The 23,120-nt window shown below is 45.3% G+C and overlaps 1 protein-coding gene across 2 annotated transcripts; it reads left to right on the plus strand.

Annotated features, from left to right (window-relative positions):
• Positions 1 to 1,383: 1,383 nt before the first annotated feature.
• Nfil3 (nuclear factor, interleukin 3 regulated) lies at positions 1,384 to 14,614 on the plus strand. Of its 2 annotated transcripts, none has more exons than XM_074052361.1 (2): positions 1,384 to 1,523; positions 12,803 to 14,614. In XM_074052361.1, the coding sequence occupies exon 2, from the start codon at positions 12,974 to 12,976 to the stop codon at positions 14,312 to 14,314; it is 1,341 nt and encodes a 446-aa protein (XP_073908462.1). In that variant the 5' UTR covers positions 1,384 to 1,523; positions 12,803 to 12,973; the 3' UTR covers positions 14,315 to 14,614. The 2 variants fall into 2 exon arrangements, with proteins under 2 accessions (XP_073908462.1, XP_073908461.1); XM_074052360.1 differs by lacking the exon at positions 1,384 to 1,523 and adding an exon at positions 1,971 to 2,151.
• Positions 14,615 to 23,120: the final 8,506 nt, after the last annotated feature.

Here is a 23,120-nt window from a genome sequence, read left to right on the forward strand (position 1 = left end):
GTAAAGACATCTACTCCCATTCTATATCAGCTTTGCAATCCTGTGACATTGTTCAAAACGCACAACAGTGGGGAGAGTGGGTGGTGGGAGGACCAGAAGACATGCAGAGCAGCTCAGTTAGCAGGAACTAGCTGCATACCTGAAGGTGACTGATTTATGGACATGGGTTTGAGTCCATCTGAGAGGTTTTCAAAGCTATAAGTAGTCCTCGTGAAGGTTTGGGGGAAAGAAATGATCAGCAAACAGGAAAAAAGTGTAAAATATTAACTAAGTCAGGCTTCATTTTCATCAAAGTAGTCAACTCTTTTGGGGCCGGGGATATACTAGAAGTAATGTGATTCTTAAATTATCTGCATCTGGGAAAGGGGACTTGTGGAAGATGCTAAAGTCTATATTGCATGTCTATGTTGCCAGGGTCTTATTGGTAAAAGGGTTACTTTACCAGGTAAATTATGAATAAGAGTGCATTCTGAACCACACCATTGCCCTGGGAGGCTTTCCAAAACACCCAGCTAATAGATATTTCTAAAACATTCTTTGTGTGCTTATCTGTGTAACAGTGAGAACGTGGGAGGTAGAAAAGAACCCCCCTTTTAGCCAAGAGATATTCTGCAGATAATGGTACTTGTGAGTTTGCACTACTCTTTGGTGTTTACTTTAAAAAACAAAAACAAACAAACAAAAAAAAGGGAGAGGAAAAGGAAGTGGAAAATCAGGGAGGCACTCAGTTCAGTATTCACAAAGTGCAAACAGAGTTGAGGGAAGGGGGAATGGCTTGGGAGGTCCTCGCCATTGGCAACGTTCGCTATTTCGCCAAGTATGTGACTCACTGTCGGTAATATGGCTCCCTTCGCCAAGGCCCGCACTGCCCCTCTATTTATCTGTAAGGTCGGGGCATGTGTGCCTGTTCCTTTACACACTCCAACAGGATGGCTTACGAATTTCCAGCGAGGTGCCCTTTCTCCAGTCTCTTTATGTCTCTTGAGTAGCTCGGGAATTGGGGTACTACACTCTGTAAGGGGCAGAAAGAGCTTCAGATCGTCCGTAGAGACCCCTCGCGGTCCTCTCAAGTCCCAGCCCCAAATCCGGTGGGTGTCACGGCGGGGCGCATCGAGACCGCGGACCCTCGGGTCCTGGGAGAAAGCCGCACGCGCCGGGGCCACCTTTCCACGTGGTCGAGGGTGGGGGACAGATGGACCTGGTCGAGCCTCGTTTCCCAGTCGTGTTACGCAACAACTTTGCAGCCGTCGTCTTCGCCCTAATTGTACAGGGGGCGGTGTTGGTGCGTTGAGCTTTCCTCCCAGCGGCTCTCCGGATAGACGCGGGGGCATTTTAATCGCCGCTAACGCAGCGCGGCGCTGCGCAGCTCGGACCCGCCGTCATGACCCCTTCCTTCAGCACGCCACCCCACGCTGTCCCTCCTGCCGGCCCCCATGACAGGGGTCCCCTCGCGAGTGTGTGGGGAAAGGGGCGGCCGAGATCCCTGCCACACCCGCCTCGCCGCAGCCCGCGATTGGCAACAGGTAGCCCGGCTGGCTGCGGCTCTCGGGGAGACAAAAAGCGACTCTGCAAGGGAACGAGGTGCGCACGGAGCCAGTACGGTGACCCGGGGGCGTGAGGGCGACGGCGGGCCGGCTGGCGGGCGGCGAGAGTCGGGGTCCCGAGCTCCTCCCCAGTCAGGTCTTCAGCACCCGCTGTTGCGCAACCCTCCGGCGGGGCGCGGGTCCTCGCGGGCGCTCGGGCGGCGGCTGCGGGGAAGGACGCGGACTGGTAGTGGCGCCACGGCGGAGGGGGAGTGGGGCGGGGGGCGGGACCGCGCGGAGCCCGCCCCTGCCGGCCGCGGCCACTGGCTGTGGGCCGGGGGCGGGTGCGGGCGCGGCGATTGGGGCTGCGGTCGCTCGTCACGGCGGGGCTGGCGGGCGGCGACGTAGCGCGGCGCTCGGAACTGACCTACTAACACACATCTCTCGGCGCGGCCACGGCGCCCGCGGACCCGGCGCGACCGCCCGCCTTCCGCGCCGCGCCCTCGCCGCCGCCCGCCGCGGCCCCGGAGGCCCGACCCATCCCCGATCTCCTGCGCCGCCAGCCGGGCTTCGGACGCCCTTTCTTCTCCTCGCCGCCCCGGTTCGCCGGCCCGAGAACAGGAACACGGTAAGCGCTCCGCCCACCGCCGGCCGGGGGCCCTGCGCCTGCTGCCCGCCCGCTCCCGGAGAGCGCGGCCGGCGGGCGTGGGGCGCGGGGCGTGGGCGGGCGGGCGGTGCGCGGGGCTGGCCGGCGGCGGCAAGTGTGTGCGGGGCATTCATTACATAAACTTTTACTGCCTTGTCGGGATGGGACTCGCCACCTTAAGGTGGCTGCTTTGATTGCAGCGCCCTCGCGCCGGCACGTAGTCCTGGCTGGTTTGCGCTCCCCCCCACCCCCCGGTGCTATTGCATAATGTCTCCTGATTTCAGGAAAATTGATGTTTTGCTAGAGAAGAGCGCCAGGGAGGCTAAGCGGAGGCCGAGCCCTTTCGGAGCGGGGGGATGCTCTTTTCCTCTCTTGGGTCTCTCCTTTTTCGTCCCTTCTCCGGGGCTGGCGGCGCGGGGAGGGGGAGGGGGAGAGGAGAGGGTTGAGTAATTGGGAATAGTCTTGATTTGCTTGTTGAGAAAGAGGGTTGGTAGCGTGAATGGTGACGGCATTCGCAGAATGCCTGCGCGGCGTTTGTTTGTGTCAGCCGCTGTGTCTGCACAGACGTTTTCCACCCTGTTTGTCGTCAGCCTGTTTTACAAGCCCTCGGGAAGGTTGTGGGATTTGTCCTTTCTTACATTGCATAATCTACCCACGGATTACGGGCTGAGATACGGGAATATGCGCGCGTGTGTGCAATGATTTGGTATATTTAGCGCAGCGCTGGGTATTAGAGCCTTATTTACATTTATATCACATCCAAAGAAACATGGTTTAAAAGGATCTTAGGAAATACAAAAAGGAAGGAATTGAATACTGCTCTTGCGTACGGGGTGGAGGTGGGGGGGGAGAGGGGGCTCTCTCCTTAAGCATTCAGAGCTGTTATTTTTAAATCTGGGGCGAACCATTGTGACGTTTACCTCCCCACCTTCCGAACTGTAACGCATTCCATTCGATCAGCCTTTTTTCTCACCTTATTGTCATTGCTTTTACAGACACGGCAAGACAGATACATACTAGTTTCCTGGAAATGTTGCGTTATGTAACTGCCGAATTTGCTGGCAGTTGAGCATAAAGAGAGCTAATTACGTGATTTTATAATCTTGCTACAAAGAAAGTAGGACAATCTCTGTGTTCAAGAATGTCGCTATAACAGGGCTTTTTTTTTTTTAAAAGGATATTTTAAACAGGAAAGTAGACAACCGGCTAAGCGTGAGTTAGGTCATGCAGCCAAATGTGTGTCTTTTGCCCTAAATGAAGTGTGCGTTTTTCTAAATTTAGCCCTATCACATTTTAACAATTGTGGCCTCAGTGCTATTTCTGGTGTTTTCTCCAGGGCTGTGTGCAAATACAAGTTCAAGGCCATTTGCTGTAGTTTTAACTCCACGCCTTCGGAGACCTTTGATAAGATTGTATTTTTAGGAAGGCATTTCGCAGCGCCCAGTGATTTGCTGGATGCTGCTGGCTCCCATTTATCTTTTTAAAGGACACTTTAGGAAATTGCTGTTCTCTGAGAACAGCAGGGAATGGCCAAGTGTCATCTTCTGTTCTTGGCTATTGTAAATAACAACAGCTAATGAGGTCAGAAGTATTTATTTCACATCGTATTTTTTCCCCCAGACCAGATATAATTTATGGGAAACATATAGGTTAGTAGATTGTATTTTTGTCCAGATAACTTAGTTTTATTCACATGAGGATAAATAAATATGTAAAGTAACCAGATATTAAATTTCTTCCTGGACTCTTACCTTAGTGTAATTGCTGTGAATATATGTATACAATAGTGTGTCTTACAGCAGATTTTTTTCTTAACATTTGCATAAGTAAAGTGCAGTGTTATTTTTAGGGAGAGTGGGGACATATTAGAGAGATTTGCCCCTGGAACAAATCTTATTGCCCCAAATAATTGTAGTCGTTTTCCAAGTCGCCGTTGTCCCTCCACGCCCCCAGCGTCAGATCCCGACCTACTTTGTGAGCTCGGGTGGGAGCCCCAGGCCTGCAGGGGGCCGCGTGGCGCCACCCTCCGATCGCGACCTCCAGGGGCGCGTCCCTATGGCCCCATTGCGCCCCTCCTTCCGGCAGGCCTGTGGAGTCAGCTGGAAACCCAGGCTGCGGATGGTGGGCTTGGGTTGCGTCGGGCGGGGACCTCGACTCCGGACGCGCCCCTGAGAGGCCGTTGCACGTTGCACTGGGGTTGCTCGGTGGCCGGCGCTGCTCCCCGCCCCCTCCCCACATTCCTTTGTTCTGGCGCGGGGGTCCTCGCGGCGCCGAGGCCCCGCTGCGCCGCCCACCCGACAGGAGGCGGGTCTCGGGGAGAGGCGCAGCGTGGGGGCGCGGCCCGCGGAGACTGGGCCGAGGGACGCGCTGGCCCGTGCGGGTGCGCTCCAGGCTCGCTGCGGCGCGGGAGGCGGGGAGCGGGGAGCGGGGAACCCGGGCGGGCGCCCGCACCAGGCAGAGACAGGCAGTCTCAGGGCTGACTCCACGCCTTTTACCGCGAGGTTCCGAAGCCCACGGACACCTTTGTTCCCGCAGTCCTGACCATCTCAGTGCCGAGCGCTTCTCCATTCTTGAACTGAAAAGGAAAACCTCCAAATGTCCCCACACCATAGAAAGTGGGGTGGGACGCTCCAGTGTGGATAGGGATGGAAAGGAAAGGCTCCTCCCCCCCCCCCCGCCCCCAGCTTCACTGTGGCCAGTAGAGCCCAGGTTTTTATCATTTTTAGTTTGTATCTTGAGTTTATGTGGGCAAAGGCTAAAGAGAGCTCGGCTCTCCCAAGTTCAAAATAAAGCAATCAAAGCGCCCACACGGACGCTGCCTCCCCGCGGTAAAAGTACCGCGTAGTACTTTCATCCTAGCTTGGAGACTTACAAGGTTGGGACCCTGCAGTAACTCAGTATATTCCTGGAGATACCGCATATGTTCTCCAAGAGCCCTATCAACGCAGGCTGCTCTTCGTTGAAAACACCAAGAACTTGGCTTCCAGGGGATCTTATTCGTCACCCGTGTCCCTAACCAGTTTCCCTCTTGTTACACTCCGCTTTCAGTTAGAACCCACGCCCAGAGGTCCAAAGAACGCAGGCAGCCTGGCCTCTCCGCAGCAGCCGCCCTGCCTCCCATGGTCCTCCAGGGTAAACTGAGGGTAGAGAACGTGCGGTGCGGGGCAGTTGCTAGGAATTCCGTAAATGCTATCTGCTAACTGACCAGGACCCAGAATTCATATGTACACGCTCACCTTCATTTTCTTCTGTCCAAATCCCTGTTCAGTAGGAGTAAGGATTGGTGTTAGCTTTGAGCCTGTTAAAGATCTTCCTTGAGATACTTTCTCCCACCCCCCAAAAAACTGTATTCTGTGTTAATTTCAATACCAAGAGAATTCTTGGCAGGATCAGGAAACCTCAGACATCCCAAAATTAGTGGGTTAGTGTTTTGGGGGAACTGTTTGAAAGAGCAGAGAGATGAGTTAGTGATAGCAGGAGCAGCTCGGCTTTTTCCAGTTCCCTGGAACTTTCTGTGACTTGTTTTCTAAGGCCTGCGCCATCTTTGCTTCTAAAACTCTGCTCTGAAATCATCAGTGTCTGGTGAGGACTTCCCCACCCCCAACCCAGAACAGTCTTGCTGGTGATGCACGTGGCCAAGCCCTGTTAGACCCTTGTTATTTGACTCTTGATTTTGACCTAAGAGAACTGCACCTGGTTGACCCTAATACTTGCCACAAAGGGCAGTGCTGTAGGAAGAATGGCCAGTGGCAGAAACTAGTAGACATCATTGCCTCCTGATGACCATGCTAGTGGTCATTCTGCAGAAGTGAGATGAAGAGCAAATAGTTTACTAAACACTCTGCGGGTGCCAGGCACAGGTGGAGGGCTTGGTCACCATCCCCTCTTTAGAGATGAGGAAACAAGCTACAGCCCAGACCAGAGTTTGGAAAGATGGGGAGGCTTGCTTGTCACCCCCCCAACCCTTTCTGTTTTGTTCCTTGAATTCACTCACTCTAGTTTTTGAAACAGTTTCCTCTTCTGTGCTAAGGGCTTATCTTGGTGAAGTGCAATTATAACATCACTATGATGCAACAACCTGAAAATTAAAACCCTTTGTGAGAGCCTTTCACACCATTGAGCAATGAGCCTGACTCATGCTGAGTGGATTTGTCTAGTTGACCTTGCTGTGGTGGTTAGAGTCAATTCCGAGATGTAGATGTGATTGCAGCATGGGATGGAAAAGCGCGGTCATAGTGCCTCGGCTTTATTTTTACCCGAGTTAAAAACCACACATACCTCATTATTTCCATTGTAATCCAGATGGCATTGATGCTGTTAAAAGTTGTTTATTTTTAATTCGTATTGAGGAATGAGAGCACACTTGGGATTCAATTCAAATATAACAAACAATGTAATTGAATTTTCCTATAATATTCATTTCTTGTTTTTGTCAGGTATGCCTGTAATTTCACGGGGTTAACACATTGTTTGGTATCCTGTTATTTTTCTAAATTATATTTGAGTTGATTTTTATCCAGATCGGACTCGTTGTATGAGAATGTTGAAAGACATTGACCTTTGATCACAGACATTACATAAGAGCTTTTCAGTTTCAAAATGAATTCTTATTACCACCACCCCCAATTACCTCTCACATTTCTTTGCAAATAACTTTCCTGTAGTTAAAAAAAAAAAGTTTCTCATATGGCTTTAATTAGAGAGCATAAGCTTGTTTTTAAGTTTAGTAGGGATTTACTCGATGCCATTTGTTAATAACTGTGCTTTGAGGACCCAGTTTCACTGGAATCAGTGATGTTTATAAGCCTCTTTTAGTTATCAGAACGAGGTGCCTTTTATTAACTTTCTAAAGATCTTAGACTGTAATTAAGTAGACTTCAAATAATCCCCCAAAATAAACTAAAAAAAAAAATCCCCTCGCATAAAGGACATAGTAAAATACATGGTATTTGCAGTCATCTGCTGATTGGAAAGTGAACATGAAATCAAAAAGCCAAGCTGAGAAGAATCGGGAGCACTCAAGAACTTTCCCTCCCATGCCCCACCCCAGCACACACCATTTTTTGCCGTCATTGCACCATGTTGCAAGCAGTATTTGTCCTTGCAGCATTTCCTTCAACCTTGTGACTGTCGTTTCCCTTAAGATTTCAGAGGAGTTACTAGACTGCAATTATCTTCAAAAGTTTCAAGAATAGTAATGGTCCCCATTTTGGAATTTGCATAGGAATTTTTTAAAAATGTGTTACTAAAGATTTTTTTAAATGCTGTACTGTTCCATTCCTCTCCTCGCCCCCACTCCGTCTGTAGTGAGCCCTGTCTTTCTTCAGCCATGAGGTTCATTGTTTGGATGTGTTAGTGAGTAAGTACTTTTGTGCAATCTTCAGAATAATTTCATTGTGCATTAAGTTACACGTACTGGCCTCTTACCGAGAATCTCAAGTTACACTATTTCACATTTCAATTACTAAATTGCATCAGTGGTGTGTAATAAATGCAGCATTGTCATATTTACTAAGTTTAAATCTAATTTTCAAGTAGTCTAATTTTCAAATAGAAAAAGTGAGTCAGTTTGCTGCTGTGATAGGCCAGATTGTGGCAAAGTGTAATACTGTTTATGTGTGTGTGTTTCCCGGGTCCACCAAGGACCAGTCTCTCCCTAACTTCTGCTTGCCATACAGAGCTATATTATGAAGCCTCCACTTGGAGGTTTGACAGTTTTCTTAGAAAAGCCCCTAGCAATGTCAGTGTCTCTTGAGTTTTTCATCCCTTATCATCCTCTAATTAGAAATGTGAATTCTGTAGTTATTTTATCATGCTTATTTTAAACACTAGATTTTTTTCCCCCCTTATCCATAAAAAGAAGTGGCACATTTCATTGAACACAGGTACAGAATTTCACTGACACTAGGAAAGTGTAAACATTTTGCCAGTATCATTACTTTAAAACTATAATGATCTGTGAATTGATGGATTTTTAAAAAATTCTTTAATAAAAATTTCACTTGTCTGAAAAATTAGCACCTGCCCGCTTAGTGGAGAGATGGTTTATACTTAATAACTTAGGCTTACCTTGAAAAGAGTTTTTTCTCTTAATATTGTATTTATTAGCATCTGAGAAGACTAAATAGTACTCTCAGAGACTGGAAGGAAAATGAGATACTTATATAAGAAGCTTTCTAAACCTCTAGGTACATCAAATTGTATTTTATCTTGTATTGATAGAATTTTAAAATCAAATAGATAATAGAAGCAATTTGTCCCAAAACTTACCCTTTAAAGAGGTGATTAATGAAATATTCTTACAGTGGCTTTTGAAATCTAACCTACAAGTGCAATTTTAGATGCTTGACTCAATGTTCGTTCTTTTCTGTTTTGTGAAGAGTTTGAATTATCAAATGCTGTGTGAGTGGGAGATCAGGTAGCGATGAGCGAAGATACAGTTCTGCTATTACGAATATTATGTGAGTCCTCAAGGGCAAATTTGACCTTGAATTTAAGTTGTAGACTTGTGCTCTTTTCAGAATTTTCTACAGCAAGTCTTACTTTAATTATAAACGACATTTAGGTCATCCGACTTAAATAAACTGGGTTTACGAAACACAACTCCTTGTAGTAACAGTGTGACGTAATATAAAAAAACATTAGGTAGTGATGGCGTCTTTGGATCATGAAAAAAATCTGTCAGCTGGCATGTCATGATGCCTGCTCTTGAATTTCTCTTTTTTTGTTTGTGTTTTTAAGAAACAGTCTCTCATCTAATGGGTGTGATGAAGTTAATCGTGCTACATATGCTAACATCATAGAATTGGCATTTAGTGTCAGTTATTCATCAAAAAAGAAACATAAGCAGTGACTAATAAGCCACAGCATTAAATGTTGATTTGAAAAGATGACGCACAGATGAAGTAATTATTACATTAATCATAAAGGAAAATATTGAGGCCTGAAATAAAGTCATTAGGTTAGCATAAATACTGGTGTTTCCGGAAGGCACTGGACACTTCCTTTGCACTTGCCTTTAGTTTATTATTAAGGGATATAAATAAAGTCCAGAGCCCTTTCTTGCTTTTAACTGCTGTGTGATCTCTCGCTAGGCACTCAACCTCTCTGTAGTTTAGCTGGTTCCATTTACAAAATTCGAGGTCCAGAGAGCCACCAGCTCTCATGTGGAAAAAGGACATACTTTTGGTTTTGTTTTTACAAGAGGGCCAGTCATGGTTGTTGGTTCTGGTGGTGCATGCCTGTGATGCCAGCACTCAGGAGGGCTGAGGCAGGAGGACCCTCTCTCTCAAAAAACAGAAAAAAGCCACAGGTGTCAATATCCACAGCTATTATTTCTTTTCCTCTGTTTTAACAGACAAGATTCAGGAGATTAAATTCTAGCAGAGAAGTGAGAATTAGTAAAATTAAGCACTGCTAGGATGTGAAGCAACTCTGAGAAAGGTAGGAAACTGTCCTGGGTGGTCCCTTTATTGGCTGGGCTGGGATCTCACTTTTGCCTTGTAGCCAGCTGTGTGACACCAGGCAAGTCGCTTGCCTTCGTTTTCTCCTCAGAAAACAATTATTGCAAAGGTTAGGGGAACACAGCAGGCCAGGCCCCAAGTGTCTGTTGCATGGTACACATTCAGTAAGTAGCAGCTGTTATGATTGTTTTTGTTAGAATCACTGTTCTGGAAAAAGGCAGAATTGCTGGAGTGGACAAGGTGCATGCCCTGAGCTTGGTGGAGCTCCATGCCTTCACCTCAGTTCTGGCTTTTACCTGTGACTCTGAAGTCCGTACTCATTGGGGTTTGATTTTCCCCTTCCTTTTCATATGCCCCTCAGTCTAGCTCAGTGCCCAGGACACAATAGGTGCTCTATATGTGTTGAACAAACCAAGTAATGAATAAGAAAAACTGTTAAGTAGAATAACACCTTTAGAATTCACTCGATAGTATTAAAAAGAAAACATTCCAAAGGTTTTGTGTATGTCTGTTATAAAACACTTCTGTAAGGTAAATGGAAGACCATCCATCCAAAGGGAGCACCTCCTATCTCCAGAGTGTTGCTAGAAGAATGCAAATACATTTTAATTTCCGCCCTTCAGGCCTTTTGTTCTAGTTGGACAAGAAAGACCAACTCATAGAAAGATACCCAGTGTACGAAATCACTGCCTCTCCATTATCTCACAATGCTGATAAACTCTACCACTGCAAGATTATTTGATAAATAATATTACGGAAAATACTCTAAGATAGTTCGTGGTGATTTGCTGATTGAGTTTATAGACAATAGGATGTACAGACTCACAGTGACAAGTGGCGAGATTCAAGTAGGAAGAAGATGATTACAAAGAAATGAGGCTTTCTGTGGGTTTTAGTGTACTAATAAACTTATAGAGATGCTAACTCAGACAGGTAGTACACAGACCCCAGGAGAAAGGGGCTAAGGAAATTTTAAGACAATTGGACCTATTTTAGTTAAGTGGAAGCACAATCAGTTCCCTACCACGCAGCATGCCCCCAGTCCGCACCAGGTACATTAACTGTGTAGTGCATGCACTTTGCTGCCAGGATCCCAGCTCACTGGATGCAGAGAGAGCATGAAAAGTTTAGGAACAGCAGCTAAGAATGGCCGGGTATGTAAATGAGGTAGGATTTTTTTTAAGGACAGGTATAGATAAGGAAATACATAAAACAGGAATGCTTCACATGAAAAAATACCCAGAATAATGTGGTGCAAGAATTCTAAGATGTAAAGACATCTTGGAAAAGATCAAGGTCATCAGGTTTCCTCAGCTAGATTTGCTTATTCTGCTTTGCCTGTCATTTTACTTTCAGGGTGAAGACCTGACTGCTGAATGACAGATTATACAGTGTGGCAGGAAGAGGGGCTCCGTGAGAGAGGGGTTTTCGTGTTTAAAGACAAAACGCAAATGGAGATGACAGGAAATCCTACGTTTACTACATTATCAATAGAAAGACCCCATGTCTGCAGCACCATTGCCTGCTGTGACACTCCTTGCCTTGTTTCCCGTTAAAGTGTCATTATCAAAAAGCAAACAGAAACTTGCTCTTAGTAATTACAGGTTTCTCTGAGCTGTGGGTAGCTGTTCCCTGGACTGTGTTGGCTCAGTTTTATGAACAGAAACATGGCACGAAACCTTAGTCTTTATGTTCCTGAAATTATTACATCATGCATTCTGTTCCTACTGGAAAAAACAAAAGAAACTGGCAGACTCTTCTGATGGATAAAATTAAACTTCATTAGTCATATAACTGCATAAGAAAGAAAAAGTGAGAGAAAGCAAAAACATTCAGTCTTTTTAATGTGGTGGGTAGTGCTGAGCAAACAGTTGTGCACATCTACTTTGCAAAAAGCATTACCAGCTAGAAAATCAGGCAGAGAATCAGTCTAGAAACACAGACCCGAGGTCACTATGAAAAGAATCATACACAAAAATATGGATGTATTCTCTCACATTAAAGCAAATTTGAGGTACCTGGGGATGGCACTCAGTGGCAGAGCACTTGCCCAACATTCATGAGGCCCTGGATTCCATCTCCAGTGCTGTGAAAGAAAGAAAGAATGAAAAAGCAGTGTCCGGCCAAATTCATATTATAAATATTTCACCCATGGGAGAGGAAACTATTTGATGATTCTATTTTTGAGTTCTTATATTTTATTTCAAACTAACTAGTAAAGTTGAGAGAATTCCTTTCTATAATTATGTCTTCTTGGTTTAAAGTGATGTTAAGTTTCAAGAGGGTATTGTACTTTTGGGGGGGGAGAAGAAAAGTCCTTTGAATAGTCACTGATTTAGTCCAAAGCTACTGTACAACTGACATTTATTACCATAGAATTTTCAGAACCCCCAAAAAAGAATTTTGGATGTTTCAGTCTTAAATGTCTGGTAAATCCGTTCGAAGGTTTCTGATGTCACAGCCACAGGTGCTCCTGCATCAAGTGCTTCATATGGAGAGGAATCTTTTTCACTCAGGTCTGGGTAGTCATCTCATGAAATATGCCGGATAGAAGCCCAGGAGGCAGCCTTCCAGGCAGTCAGGATGTGACTGATGTCCACATGAAGGTGCAGATCAAAACTAGCAGCAACTCCGTCATTGATACGGCTTTTATCTTAGATTTGTGGGAATAAAAATGTAGCTCCATTTATGTCTTATTCCATATGTAATCATGGTTGTTTACGGATGGTAAAGGAGTTTACAGAGTCAAGTTCCTTTGAAGAGATGAGCCCATTTGCTTGGCAGTGATGTAAATGTTACCTCAAATTATTCACAAACACTTAGAAACTTGCCCACCAAAGGTGATCTGTCATTTCCTTCCTGTAATGGCCCACCCGACATGCTGCACTGACCTTTTCTCCCCATCAAACACAGACTGCCTCTATTTCTCCCAGGGCAGAGGTGCTTTTATTTATTCTTGTTCTCTTTCCTGAACCAAATAATCCCCTGCAGATAGGTCCTTTATTGCTTTACAGTGGAGGTGTTAGGGTACTTACTCCCATTCAAGATTGCCAACTCTCTGAAGGAAACAACCTTGCTTGTAATATATCCCCATAATTAGCAAGGTTCTCCGTGAGCTTAGCAACAAACATTTGTCCAAATGAATAACTCTGTCTTTTCCTGTTTTGCAGAGAACCACGAAGACCCTACTGTATGCAATTTAAAAAGAAAAAAAAAAAAAAAAAAAAAAGCCTGCCTGAAGAACATGGATGGATTTTAAGCCACCATTTCGACAGCGTTTGAGAATACTGGGAAAATAACTGGTTCTCCTCCACCGCATCTCTAGGGTAAAGTGACTTCTGATGCAGCTGAGGAAAATGCAGAACATTAAAAAGGAGCAGACATCCCTTGATACTTCGAGCAATGTGGACAAGGTGCTGGTCCTCCACTCGGCCTTAACAGAAGTGTCGGAGGACCTGACTGCAGGCGAAGAGCTCCTTTTGAACGAGGGCGGCGTGGGCAAAAGCAAGTCTTCGGCTTGTCGCAGGAAGCGGGAATTCATTCCCGATGAGAAGAAAGATGCTATGTATTGGGAAAAAAGGCGCAAGAACAACGAGGCTGCCAAAAGATCCCGGGAGAAGCGCCGGCTGAATGACCTGGTTCTGGAGAACAAGCTGATCGCCCTGGGAGAAGAAAACGCCACCCTGAAGGCCGAGCTGCTGTCGCTCAAGTTGAAGTTCGGGCTCATCAGCTCGGCAGCCTACGCGCAGGAGGTGCAGAAGCTCAGCCACTCGGCGGCGGTGTACTTCCAGGAGTACCAGACGTCCCGGGGCGGCGCGCTGGACGAGCCCGAGCCCGCGCTGGCCAGTGCGGCCGGCTGCATCTCGGTCATCAAGCACCCGCCCTCTCCGCAGAGCTCACCCTCCGGTGCCTCCGAGGCCTCGGCGGAACTGGCGCGGGGCAGCCCCGATGCCAAGTTCCAGGCCATCAAGCAGGAGCCGGTGGACGAGCGGGGTGCCTACCCCACCTCCATCTACCAGAACTACCAGAGCTACGTGGGGACCTCCTTCTCCACCTTCGCGCACTCCCCACCCCTCTTGCAGGCCAGCAGGTCCTCCAGCAACTCCCCGAGGACCTCCGAGACCGATGAGGGCGTGGTGGGCAAGGCCTCGGATGGGGAGGATGAGCAGCAGGTTCCCAAGGGGCCCATCCATTCTCCAGTGGAACTGAAACACACGCACGCCGCCGTGGTGAAGGTGCCCGAAGTGAATTCTTCCGCCTTGCCACACAAGCTTCGGATCAAAGCCAAAGCCATGCAGATCAAAGTGGAAGCCTTTGATAGTGAGTTTGAGGCCACGCAAAAACTCCCCTCGCCCGTGGACATGACGTCTAAAAGACATTTGGAACTGGAAAAGCACAGTGCCCCGAGTGGGGTGCACTCCTCCCTCACCCCTTTCTCAGTGCAGGTGACGAACATTCAAGATTGGTCTCTCAAATCGGAACACTGGCATCCAAAAGAACTGAACGGCAAAAGTCAGAATAGCTTCAAAACTGGAGTTGTGGAAAGGAAGGACAATGGCTACAAAGTCTCCGACGCAGAGAATCTGTACTTGAAGCAGGGGATAGCAAACTTATCTGCAGAGGTCGTCTCGCTTAAGAGACTTATAGCGACACAGCCAATCTCTGCTTCAGACTCTGCCTAAGTTACTACTGAGTAAGAGCTGGGCATTGAGGGAGATGCCATGCGCAATAGATCAGTACCTGTTGTATTATGCTGAATTTTCACTGGCCCTGTGATGTCATTTCACTGTAATGTGCACATGTCGTCTGTTTGGTGTCTGTGTGCACAGATGATGATGAAGATTAGATGGTGTCCTCACTCTGCCTTGTGTATAGTCAGATAGTCCATACAAAGGCTGTACATATCGAACATTATTTTTGTTGTTCTACTATAAACTGTGTAAGTTACCAGTTTCAATAAAGGATTGGTGACAAACACACAAGTGCTGCTCTGTTCCACTTGATTTGATGGAAAAACAAAAAGAAACTTAAGTGACAAAAGTGGCTACTGAGGTATTCTACATTTTGCTCCACTGTGTGGGCAGTTTCCTCCCCTGAATAAGGGGAAAGTCAAGTGCAAGTTCAGCAAATGATGGGTTTTTCCAGGCTGTAAGATGTTTAGAAAACCTCTAAAGCGAGAAAGAGAACAGTGAATTTTCTTGAATTTGGTTCTAATGTGCTAAATGATTCCCTGTTGTGTACTTTTCTTTAAGTCCAAGTTTTCTTTATAATTTTTTAAGTTGAAAGATCCAAGTTGTTTGGCGTCAGCCTCTCCTGAGTCATCTCCCTTTTGTGTGTGACACATGGATGTGGATAGCTGAGTCACTGACCCACTTTGCTGGATGAAAGGCTCTTTTAAAGAGTGGATAAAGACTAAGGATGAAGGTATTTTTATGTTATTATAAATCTTAACAGTTCTGGAGTATAACTGTCTAAGGAATTAAGCTAACTGCTGAGTTTTTAAAAATCTCAAAGAACCCATCAATTACTAATGCCAACGTATGTATAGTCTGAGTATATGTAAGGACTGCTAGAAGACCTGTTCACGCGTAGCTTGGTGGCAGAGCACTTGCCCAGCACGGCACGAAGCCCTGGTTCCATCCCCAGCACCACAGATTTTTTTTAATGATGAATATATTAGTTTCGAAATTAAACCATAGAGTATCATCCCAAAGGGATTGAGGATCAGACCATTCCTGAGTATTTGTTCAAGATCCTCCATTGCCCCAAGAAACAAGTGTCTCAAAACCCAGGCAAAGTGTGTTTCTGTCATGCATATCTGGAACCCACCTGTCCCACAGTCAGGCACGGCTTTCTCGATAGGTGTAGCTCCTCACCAAGGCCCTGTTTCCACTGACCTCTTTTCTTACATAGAGGATGTGAGAAGTCTCAGGACAGTTGCATGGTGACTCAGCCTGTGCTCTCTACCTGCCCCATGATGGCACCTCGCAAAACAAAGGCAGGAAAGGCCTGGGGAAGCACCCTATTTTGGGGTCTATAACCCTTCTGACTACGCACATAGCGCAAAAGTCTGATGTTTGATGGGTTAAGTTTCCTGCACTTTCATATTTTACAAAACTGGTGCTCTGTGTTAATTAAAGGAAGTGCCTACAGCACATGCTGCCCCTGTTGACCTTTTGGCCACTGTGATCACTGCTTTCCAAATGTTCCTGACTCCTAGAGAAATGTGGGATTGGGTGAGGCCTTTGGGGTCCCTCTTTAATCTTTTATTAGCAATTGGATGGGGCCTTAGGCCACCTCACCTGTGAATGTTGAAAAGCAAAGAAGGAGGGAAAAAAAATAGTGCAGTCAGGATGCAAAAGCTGCTGACAGTGGAGAATGAATGGAATGAATCAGTCCATGTGAATAACAGAGACAGTGTAAAATGGGTTCCTACAGTTAAGCAAGACTGCCCACAGGCTGGAGATGTAGCTTCTTGTAGAGCATTTGCCTAGCATGCACAAGGATCTGATAAAGAAAATCCAAGTTCTCAATAAGGAGGAAAACAATAAAATACACATAGAAGCTTGTTCCCTCAAGCTTGCTGTGAGTCAGCATCCAGTGAAATGTCTGGTTTTGTCAGTATACACGGGGTCCATACGGACAGCTGACCTCTGTCCCTAGGGGGCACACCAGATATAGACTGCTCTTTTAACTGTATAGTTATCTTCAAGGAACAAATAGTCCCCAAAACAGCTAACATGTGTGTGGGCCAAGTTCAATTCTTTTTTTTTTTTAAAGAAACTGGTAACTATTAAGCTCTTTTTTGAAAACTAGAAGTTATCCCAAAAATGAGAATCACTGGCTGTGCTGAGCTAGTTTTCATTTGTTTGGGAGGAAAGGATGGGAGTTGTTTGAGAAGTAATACGTTGCAGAGTAATCTGTGCCATGTCCTATCAGCCACTTGTGCCAGAAAAATTTAATGCAAACCCTTGCCTGATAGTGAAGTTGTTGAGATACTCAAAATAACAGTAAGAACAGAGAAATAAGAGAAATTTGAGAATTATGAGCTATAGTCTTAGAAAAATGTGAAGTGGGATGTCATGGGAAGATGATTAAAATACAATTGGTCTAAAGGCTTTGATAGTGTTCCCACAGAGGGAGTTTGTACTGATTCTAGTGAACACAAGGGAAGAATTAATTCAAGAACTAGTGGAGAGAAGATACGGTTGCAGCAAGAGCAATGTAGAATAGATGACATTAGAAGGTGACAGAGTAGCACCTTGCAGGGGTCAGGAGAGAGTGGCCATGCTGCTGAGTCATGTCCCAGGGACATGAGTGTTGCTGATAGCTGAGTATTAGGAACACTACTGCAGGAGAAGTTCCAAAAACCATGGTGTCCACAGGTCCCTGACACAAGAAAATAGGTATGTCGTTTTTCAGAGAAAGGGAAAGAGAGAGAAACGGTGGTGCTTTTTTTTTAGGGGTTTGGGGAGGGCAGAGCCAGAGGTTACTTTTGAAAGCAGGAGAATGAGAAAGAAAAGGAAAGCCAAAGCAGGACCCACCTGGCTAACTGGGCACGCAGACCCCCTGTGTGTGGGCAGCTGCAGGACCCAGAAAGCCAACTGTATGATTTGAACGCATTTCCATTGCTGAGTGGAAACAGACAGAAATACTGTTTCCTCTACCAGACTCAAATGCTATTTGCCAAAGATTTTTGCTTGGTTTCTTGGTCCGTATTCTGCAGAGTAAAGCAGCTTACCTGATGCAGGAGCCAAAGGCCATGATCATGAAGGCTGGTGCCCCTGAGGAGTGTGCAGAGTCTGGAGGACTTTGATAAGCCATGCCACCAAGCCTTAGGGAGAAGCTTATCTAGATCTCTCACTAATCATCAGTGAAGATGAATTGCCTCAAGATACCCAGTTCTGTACCATACACTGTGCTAGAAACAGCAAGATGAGACGATCTGTCTTTTTGAGGAGTTTTAAATTTCCTTGTGAAAAAAAGACCAAAATACTAAAAGTAGCAACAGCCAAAAGAGTATACTACCAAGAGGTAGGATAGGTAGAAAAGAGCATACCCAGCAAGCAAACACAGAACAGAGCTGGAATCGTGCACAGGGAGTCAGAGGGCATTCTAGAAATTCAAGAACCTGGATTAGAGGGAGATGTAACACGTGGATTGGCAGGAAAGGATTGAGCAGGGCTAAGTCATGCACTACCCCATGGTGACATGGTAGCTGTCTTAGTTTGTGTTAATACACTGTGCTGTTCAAACAATGACCAAATCACCTGGCAACACGTTTTTCAGGATGTATATATCCCCACTGATAAGCGATGCATGACTGGACTACCTTTCTTAAGGGAAGCAATTAAAAGTATTCTGCATCATTGCAGAAATGAATTTATTTGGAAGAGTAAGAAATAAAATTCAAAAGTAAGCATAGATTCCATTGCCACAGGACCTTGAATTCCATGTGTAAGAAATTGCCCTTGACTCACTTAGGAATGCCATGGGAACAAGACTTGTCAGGGGTTAAGCAAAAGGTGAAATCAGGCGAAGAAGAGGAGGACTGAATAAGGCCTAGGATGGATTTGAGACTCATGTACAGCCTGGGTGTCAGTCCGTTATCTGTTGCAAATAACAATACCAGAGGCCAAGTAAGTTATAAAGAAAAGAGGTTTATTTTGGCTTACAGTTCTGGTGCAAGGTTGAGGCTACACCTGATGATGACCTTCCTGCAAGCAATGTCCCCAAATGGTGCAGGGCATCACATGGCAAAAAACAGGGAACACTGTGTGTGTGTGTGTGTATCTTCTAGTCTTTCCCTCTTTCTATAAAGCCACCAGGAAGGCTGGAGACTTGGCTCAAGTGATAGAGCACTTGCCTAGCAAATACAAGGCCCCAAGTTCAAACCCCAGAACCACAAAAGAAAAAAACAAAGATTTTATGAACCACCAAGATTCAGTCATGGGGGCTCCATTCTGATGGCCTTATGTCATCCTAATAACCTATCAAAGGCCTCACCTGTAACCATCATGGTTGAATTAAGTTTTGCCCTCTTAATGCCTCCCCATGAGGATTAAACTCCATCATGAGTTTCAGGAATACAAACCACACCGAAGCCACAGCTGCCCATAAGAAGTAGAAAGAAAAGAATGATGTGACCAGATGAACAAGCAAAGGTCTTAGAAACTCACCAGGTGGAGAACAACCATTCAGTGCTACTTTGGTCTCCAAGTTCTTCACAATTGCTTCATGATGAAAGTCTGTGTGGCCAGCTGTGAATGCAATGTGAGCTCCCCTGTCCGGCAACAAGAGGTGTCAGTCACTGGTTCCAACAGCAACTCTGAGCCACTCTCCTGTCCCAGCAAATGTGAGGAATATTCCAGAACCCTTAATGCATTGTGTACAATGTTGAGACACCCCCAAGTGTGCCACAAAGCTCGCAAACTTCACCTCTGAAGTTTAGGTTTATACTTCTTCCCCTCTCCCCGATCCTTTCCACATGGGTACTAGTCTATCCAGAGCAAGATTGGGAGAAGGATTAGACCAGATCGTTTGGGGAACAGAAAAGATGAATTAGGTAGGTAGGAAGAGAAGAGAGAAAAGCAGAAGTGGAATGGGGGATGGGGGACAGATCAGGTCAGGTTCCTGGGAGAGGGGGCAGCCAGCACTGTAGACTGACTGAGGTAGTTGCTAACAGAGCTGGTGGGCGATGGGTGAGGAAAGGCCAGCTCAGCAATGCTCCTGGGAAGGAACTAATGGTGAGTTCAAGGAAGAGATTTTTCTCCTGTTCCCAGAACTCACTAAGCTCCTGAGCTGCCACACAAACAGCAGTTTCCACCAAGTTGTTTATATGTGGATAACCTCAACATAACCACATTCTGGGACCATGTGTCAGACTGATGAGTTGAGTAGAAATGAGCACTCTGTGTCCTTAGCACTGGCCTTATGTGGCACCCGCTCACTTATCAATGACTCAATGACTCAAGCCATTCTGGATTTAGAACTGACACTAACAGACAATTAGAACTTCCCTTGTTTTCCTCTTGAAACCATATCATGCTAGGTTAAGTATAGTTAGTCCTCCATGTCCATAGATTCTGCATTTGGAGATGCAACCATTGGTCAAAAATATTTGGTGCCAGGCACAGTGGTTCAGAACTGTAATTCCAGCTTCTCGGGAAGCAGAGATCAGGAGGATCTCAATTTGAGCTCAAGCCAGGACAAAATGTTAGCAAGCCCCTACCTTGACCAATAAGCTGGGCCTGGTGGCACATGCCTGTCATCTAAGCTGCATAGGAAGTCTAAGTAGGAGATTGGCCATCCAGGCCAGTCAGGGCAAAAGCATGAGACCATATTTAAAAAAAAAAAAAAAAAAAATGAAGGCAACAAAGGACAGGACTGTAAAATAGATACAATGTGGAGGGGGGGGACAGGGCGGGGGTTGAAGGAGAGAGATAGTAGGAGTAAGCTAACCAATGTACAATATAAACCTATTTAGAATTACCACAGTGAGTCCCCTGTATGATAAAATAATAATAAATAATAAAATAAATACCTAAGGCACAAAGGCTGGTGGAGTGGCTCAAGTAACAGAGTGTCTGCCTACAAGCATGAGGCCCTGAGTTCAGGCCCTAATATCACTCAAAATTAAAAATAAAAAATTGGGGAAAAAAATGCATCAATACTGAACATATACAGACTTTTTTTGTTGTTATTAGTCCCTAAATCATATAACTATTTACATAGCATTCACATTGTACTAAGTATCATGACTTAGCTAGAAATGATTTAAAGCATACAGGAGGGTGTGTATAGGTTACATGCAAATACTATGTCATTTTACATAAGGGACTTTCGTCGATCTTCCATGGACACCAAGGAACTACTGTAGAAGCTTTCAAATTTTATCTGCAAAGTTCTTACTTGCCCAGGAAGATCAGCATTTTCTGAATGTTTCAATAACAGGGTCTAGACTGCACCAGCATTACTGAAGTAGTTGGGTTGTAATGAACCTTTTCTTGGCCTTCTACAAAGTATAATAAAATCACAAATTATTTTTTACTGCTTCAATTTGGAGCTGCTTTTGTATTGTGTGCCTCAAGTGGCACAGAATGAACATGGAATGAGTATTTAGATAATTCGGGTATAATATTTGATATTATAAATGACTGTTTTTAGAAAACCAAGATAATTGTCTATATTCTCCACTTTGCTTGCTGTGAATATGCAAATTTGGAGTAAGGCTTGTAAAATCAGAGAAAACTCATTTTCCCCAGGTCGGAGGGAATCATCTTAACACAGCTTTAGAGTCACGCAATATGGGGGCAGAGTGGAGAAAAGTGTCATTCTTCATATTCATTGAGTTCGAGAGTAAATGAACCTCAGGCCAGAATGTTCCATGATGGAGAAAAGTGAGTTATAATACCTGCTAAAAGCTACTGGCGATGGCCAAACAGAAGGAAATATAAGCAATTGCTAGACCCCACTATTTTTGTTTGTCACTGCCTAGCATTTTTGCCAAGCCTCATACCTAAGTGACCTGAATAGAGTACCAAAAATGGAACCCTGCTCTACAATGCAGGAATGTGTATTTATGATAAAAAGCATAATAAGGAATGACTAACAACAGGCCCTTTTTTTCCTGACTATGCTTTTATGAGAGCTCAGTGGGTACCTTAAACATATCCAGTTATACTGAACACAGAGCCGAGAGCCCCCAGGGCATTTCTTCTGTGCTCTTCTCCTCCTCCTCAGTTGTGATTGGAGTGTGTAGGTGATGGGAGACTGGCAGCCTGTGACAACAGATTTGGAAGCTGTTTCAGAGAAATATTCCCTGGAGAGTGAGTACACATGAGTGAAGTACAGCCACACCGCATTATCCACAAAGCCCCCAGTGGGTGCCTGACTATGAGAACACCGAAACCCATGTCTTATCTGTAACTTTTGCAATCTGAGATATGACAACAAAACTAGCACAAATTTCTGTTATCTTTACAATTTTACACACAGAAGATTGATTCTTACCAGAGACCTTATTAACCTCAGCATTTGATTTTTTTCTTCCTTTTCTTATTAAGTCTAGAACTTTCACCTTTCACTTGAAGGAAGCCCTTTACAGTTTTTGTTTGGCACGTGTGAATTGCCAGCATCACTTTGGGGGCATTTCTAAGTAAAATAAGGATTATGTGTTCACAAGTACTTTATATTTTGTTGCCCTGATAACTGAAGTAGCTACTGACTAACGTGCGGGTAGCATATACAGCATGGATATGGTATGATTCACAGCCCAGATGTGACACTACTCAGAATTTCCATTTGCTATTTTCAGACAAATATTGAATGCAAGTAACTGCAGTGTCAGAAAAAGAAGCTACAATCAGGAGCTACTCTATGGTACTCTGGACTTCCACACAACGCTGCCAGCATTAACTGTACTTAGGGGAGCTCATCCTGTGTTCCAGCAGTGTCCCTTTGCAGAGCTCAGCGGGGAAATGTGAAGTTTCCCTGTTCCCCAAGTTCACAGCTGGCAGGTGAGGGGGCCAGGATGTGATGTCAAGAGCCACACTTCTAGTGGCTGCCTATGCTCCAGGCTTTAACTAATCCTGGATGTGGGCATGATGGCAAGAAGTCCTCTCATCACCTAGCCCCATCCCTCCAGCTGTGGGGTTGAACACCTCCCCAGTGGAGAGGAAGATTGAAATTTTCCCTGTCTTCCTTAAACTCTCCCCTGGAATTCTTTAACTTACACTACATTAGGATTTCTTAGTAAGCAACTCCTTCATCTGACAGTCGCTCTTTCTGGAAGAACCTTTGCATTCCATTCCTGAAATGAGCCCACTTTGCAAGAAATAGCTTCCAAGTGCCCCAATAATGGAACTCAACATGGACTAGGTGCTTGGTGGAAGAAAAAAAAAAAAGTGCTACATTTCTAGTCACTGTGCAATGTTGCCTTATGTCTGAACTGGTAGTGATTTTAAAGGCAGAATCTGGGAGGTGGGAGCACAATAAATATTTCATCCCTTTAGGGTAGGCCATAATCGCCTCCAGTCTGTGGGCCCCTCACTGACAAAGATCTCTACCATCTACACCATTCATGCCCTCTGCTGCAGACTAACTCCCCAAAGCCAAGGCCAAGTCATATCAGCTATCTTTCAAAAACTTTAGTAGATAATCTAGTTTACCAATAATAGTGGCCAAACTACCCTATCTGAAATTTAAGGCCCTGGGACATGTTGGAAGATACTGACCTTTCCAGGGTCCTTTCCTGTCACCTGTGACTTCCAGTGTGGGCTGTGGCCATATCAATTACACCATTAGTTTAAGGGATATCAGCCCATCTTCCAAATGAAGGAATAGATGACATAGCAATGCGTTGTATGTGGTAAGTTTCACTGCAGTCTTAAGAAATAAAAATCCCAATATGGTTCCATTCATGGTGTAAAATTGATCTCTTATAATAGGTGTTGGGCAAAGCATGACTGTGAAAAATCACTATTTCAC

This window comes from Castor canadensis, chromosome 13, assembly GCF_047511655.1.
Source record: "Castor canadensis chromosome 13, mCasCan1.hap1v2, whole genome shotgun sequence".
NCBI lineage: Eukaryota > Metazoa > Chordata > Mammalia > Rodentia > Castoridae > Castor > Castor canadensis.

What these genes read in the sequence shown, in the direction of transcription:
- Nfil3 (XM_074052361.1), top strand. Translation starts at nt 12,974, where the DNA reads ATGCAGCTGAGGAAAATGCAGAACATTAAAAAGGAGCAGACATCCCTT.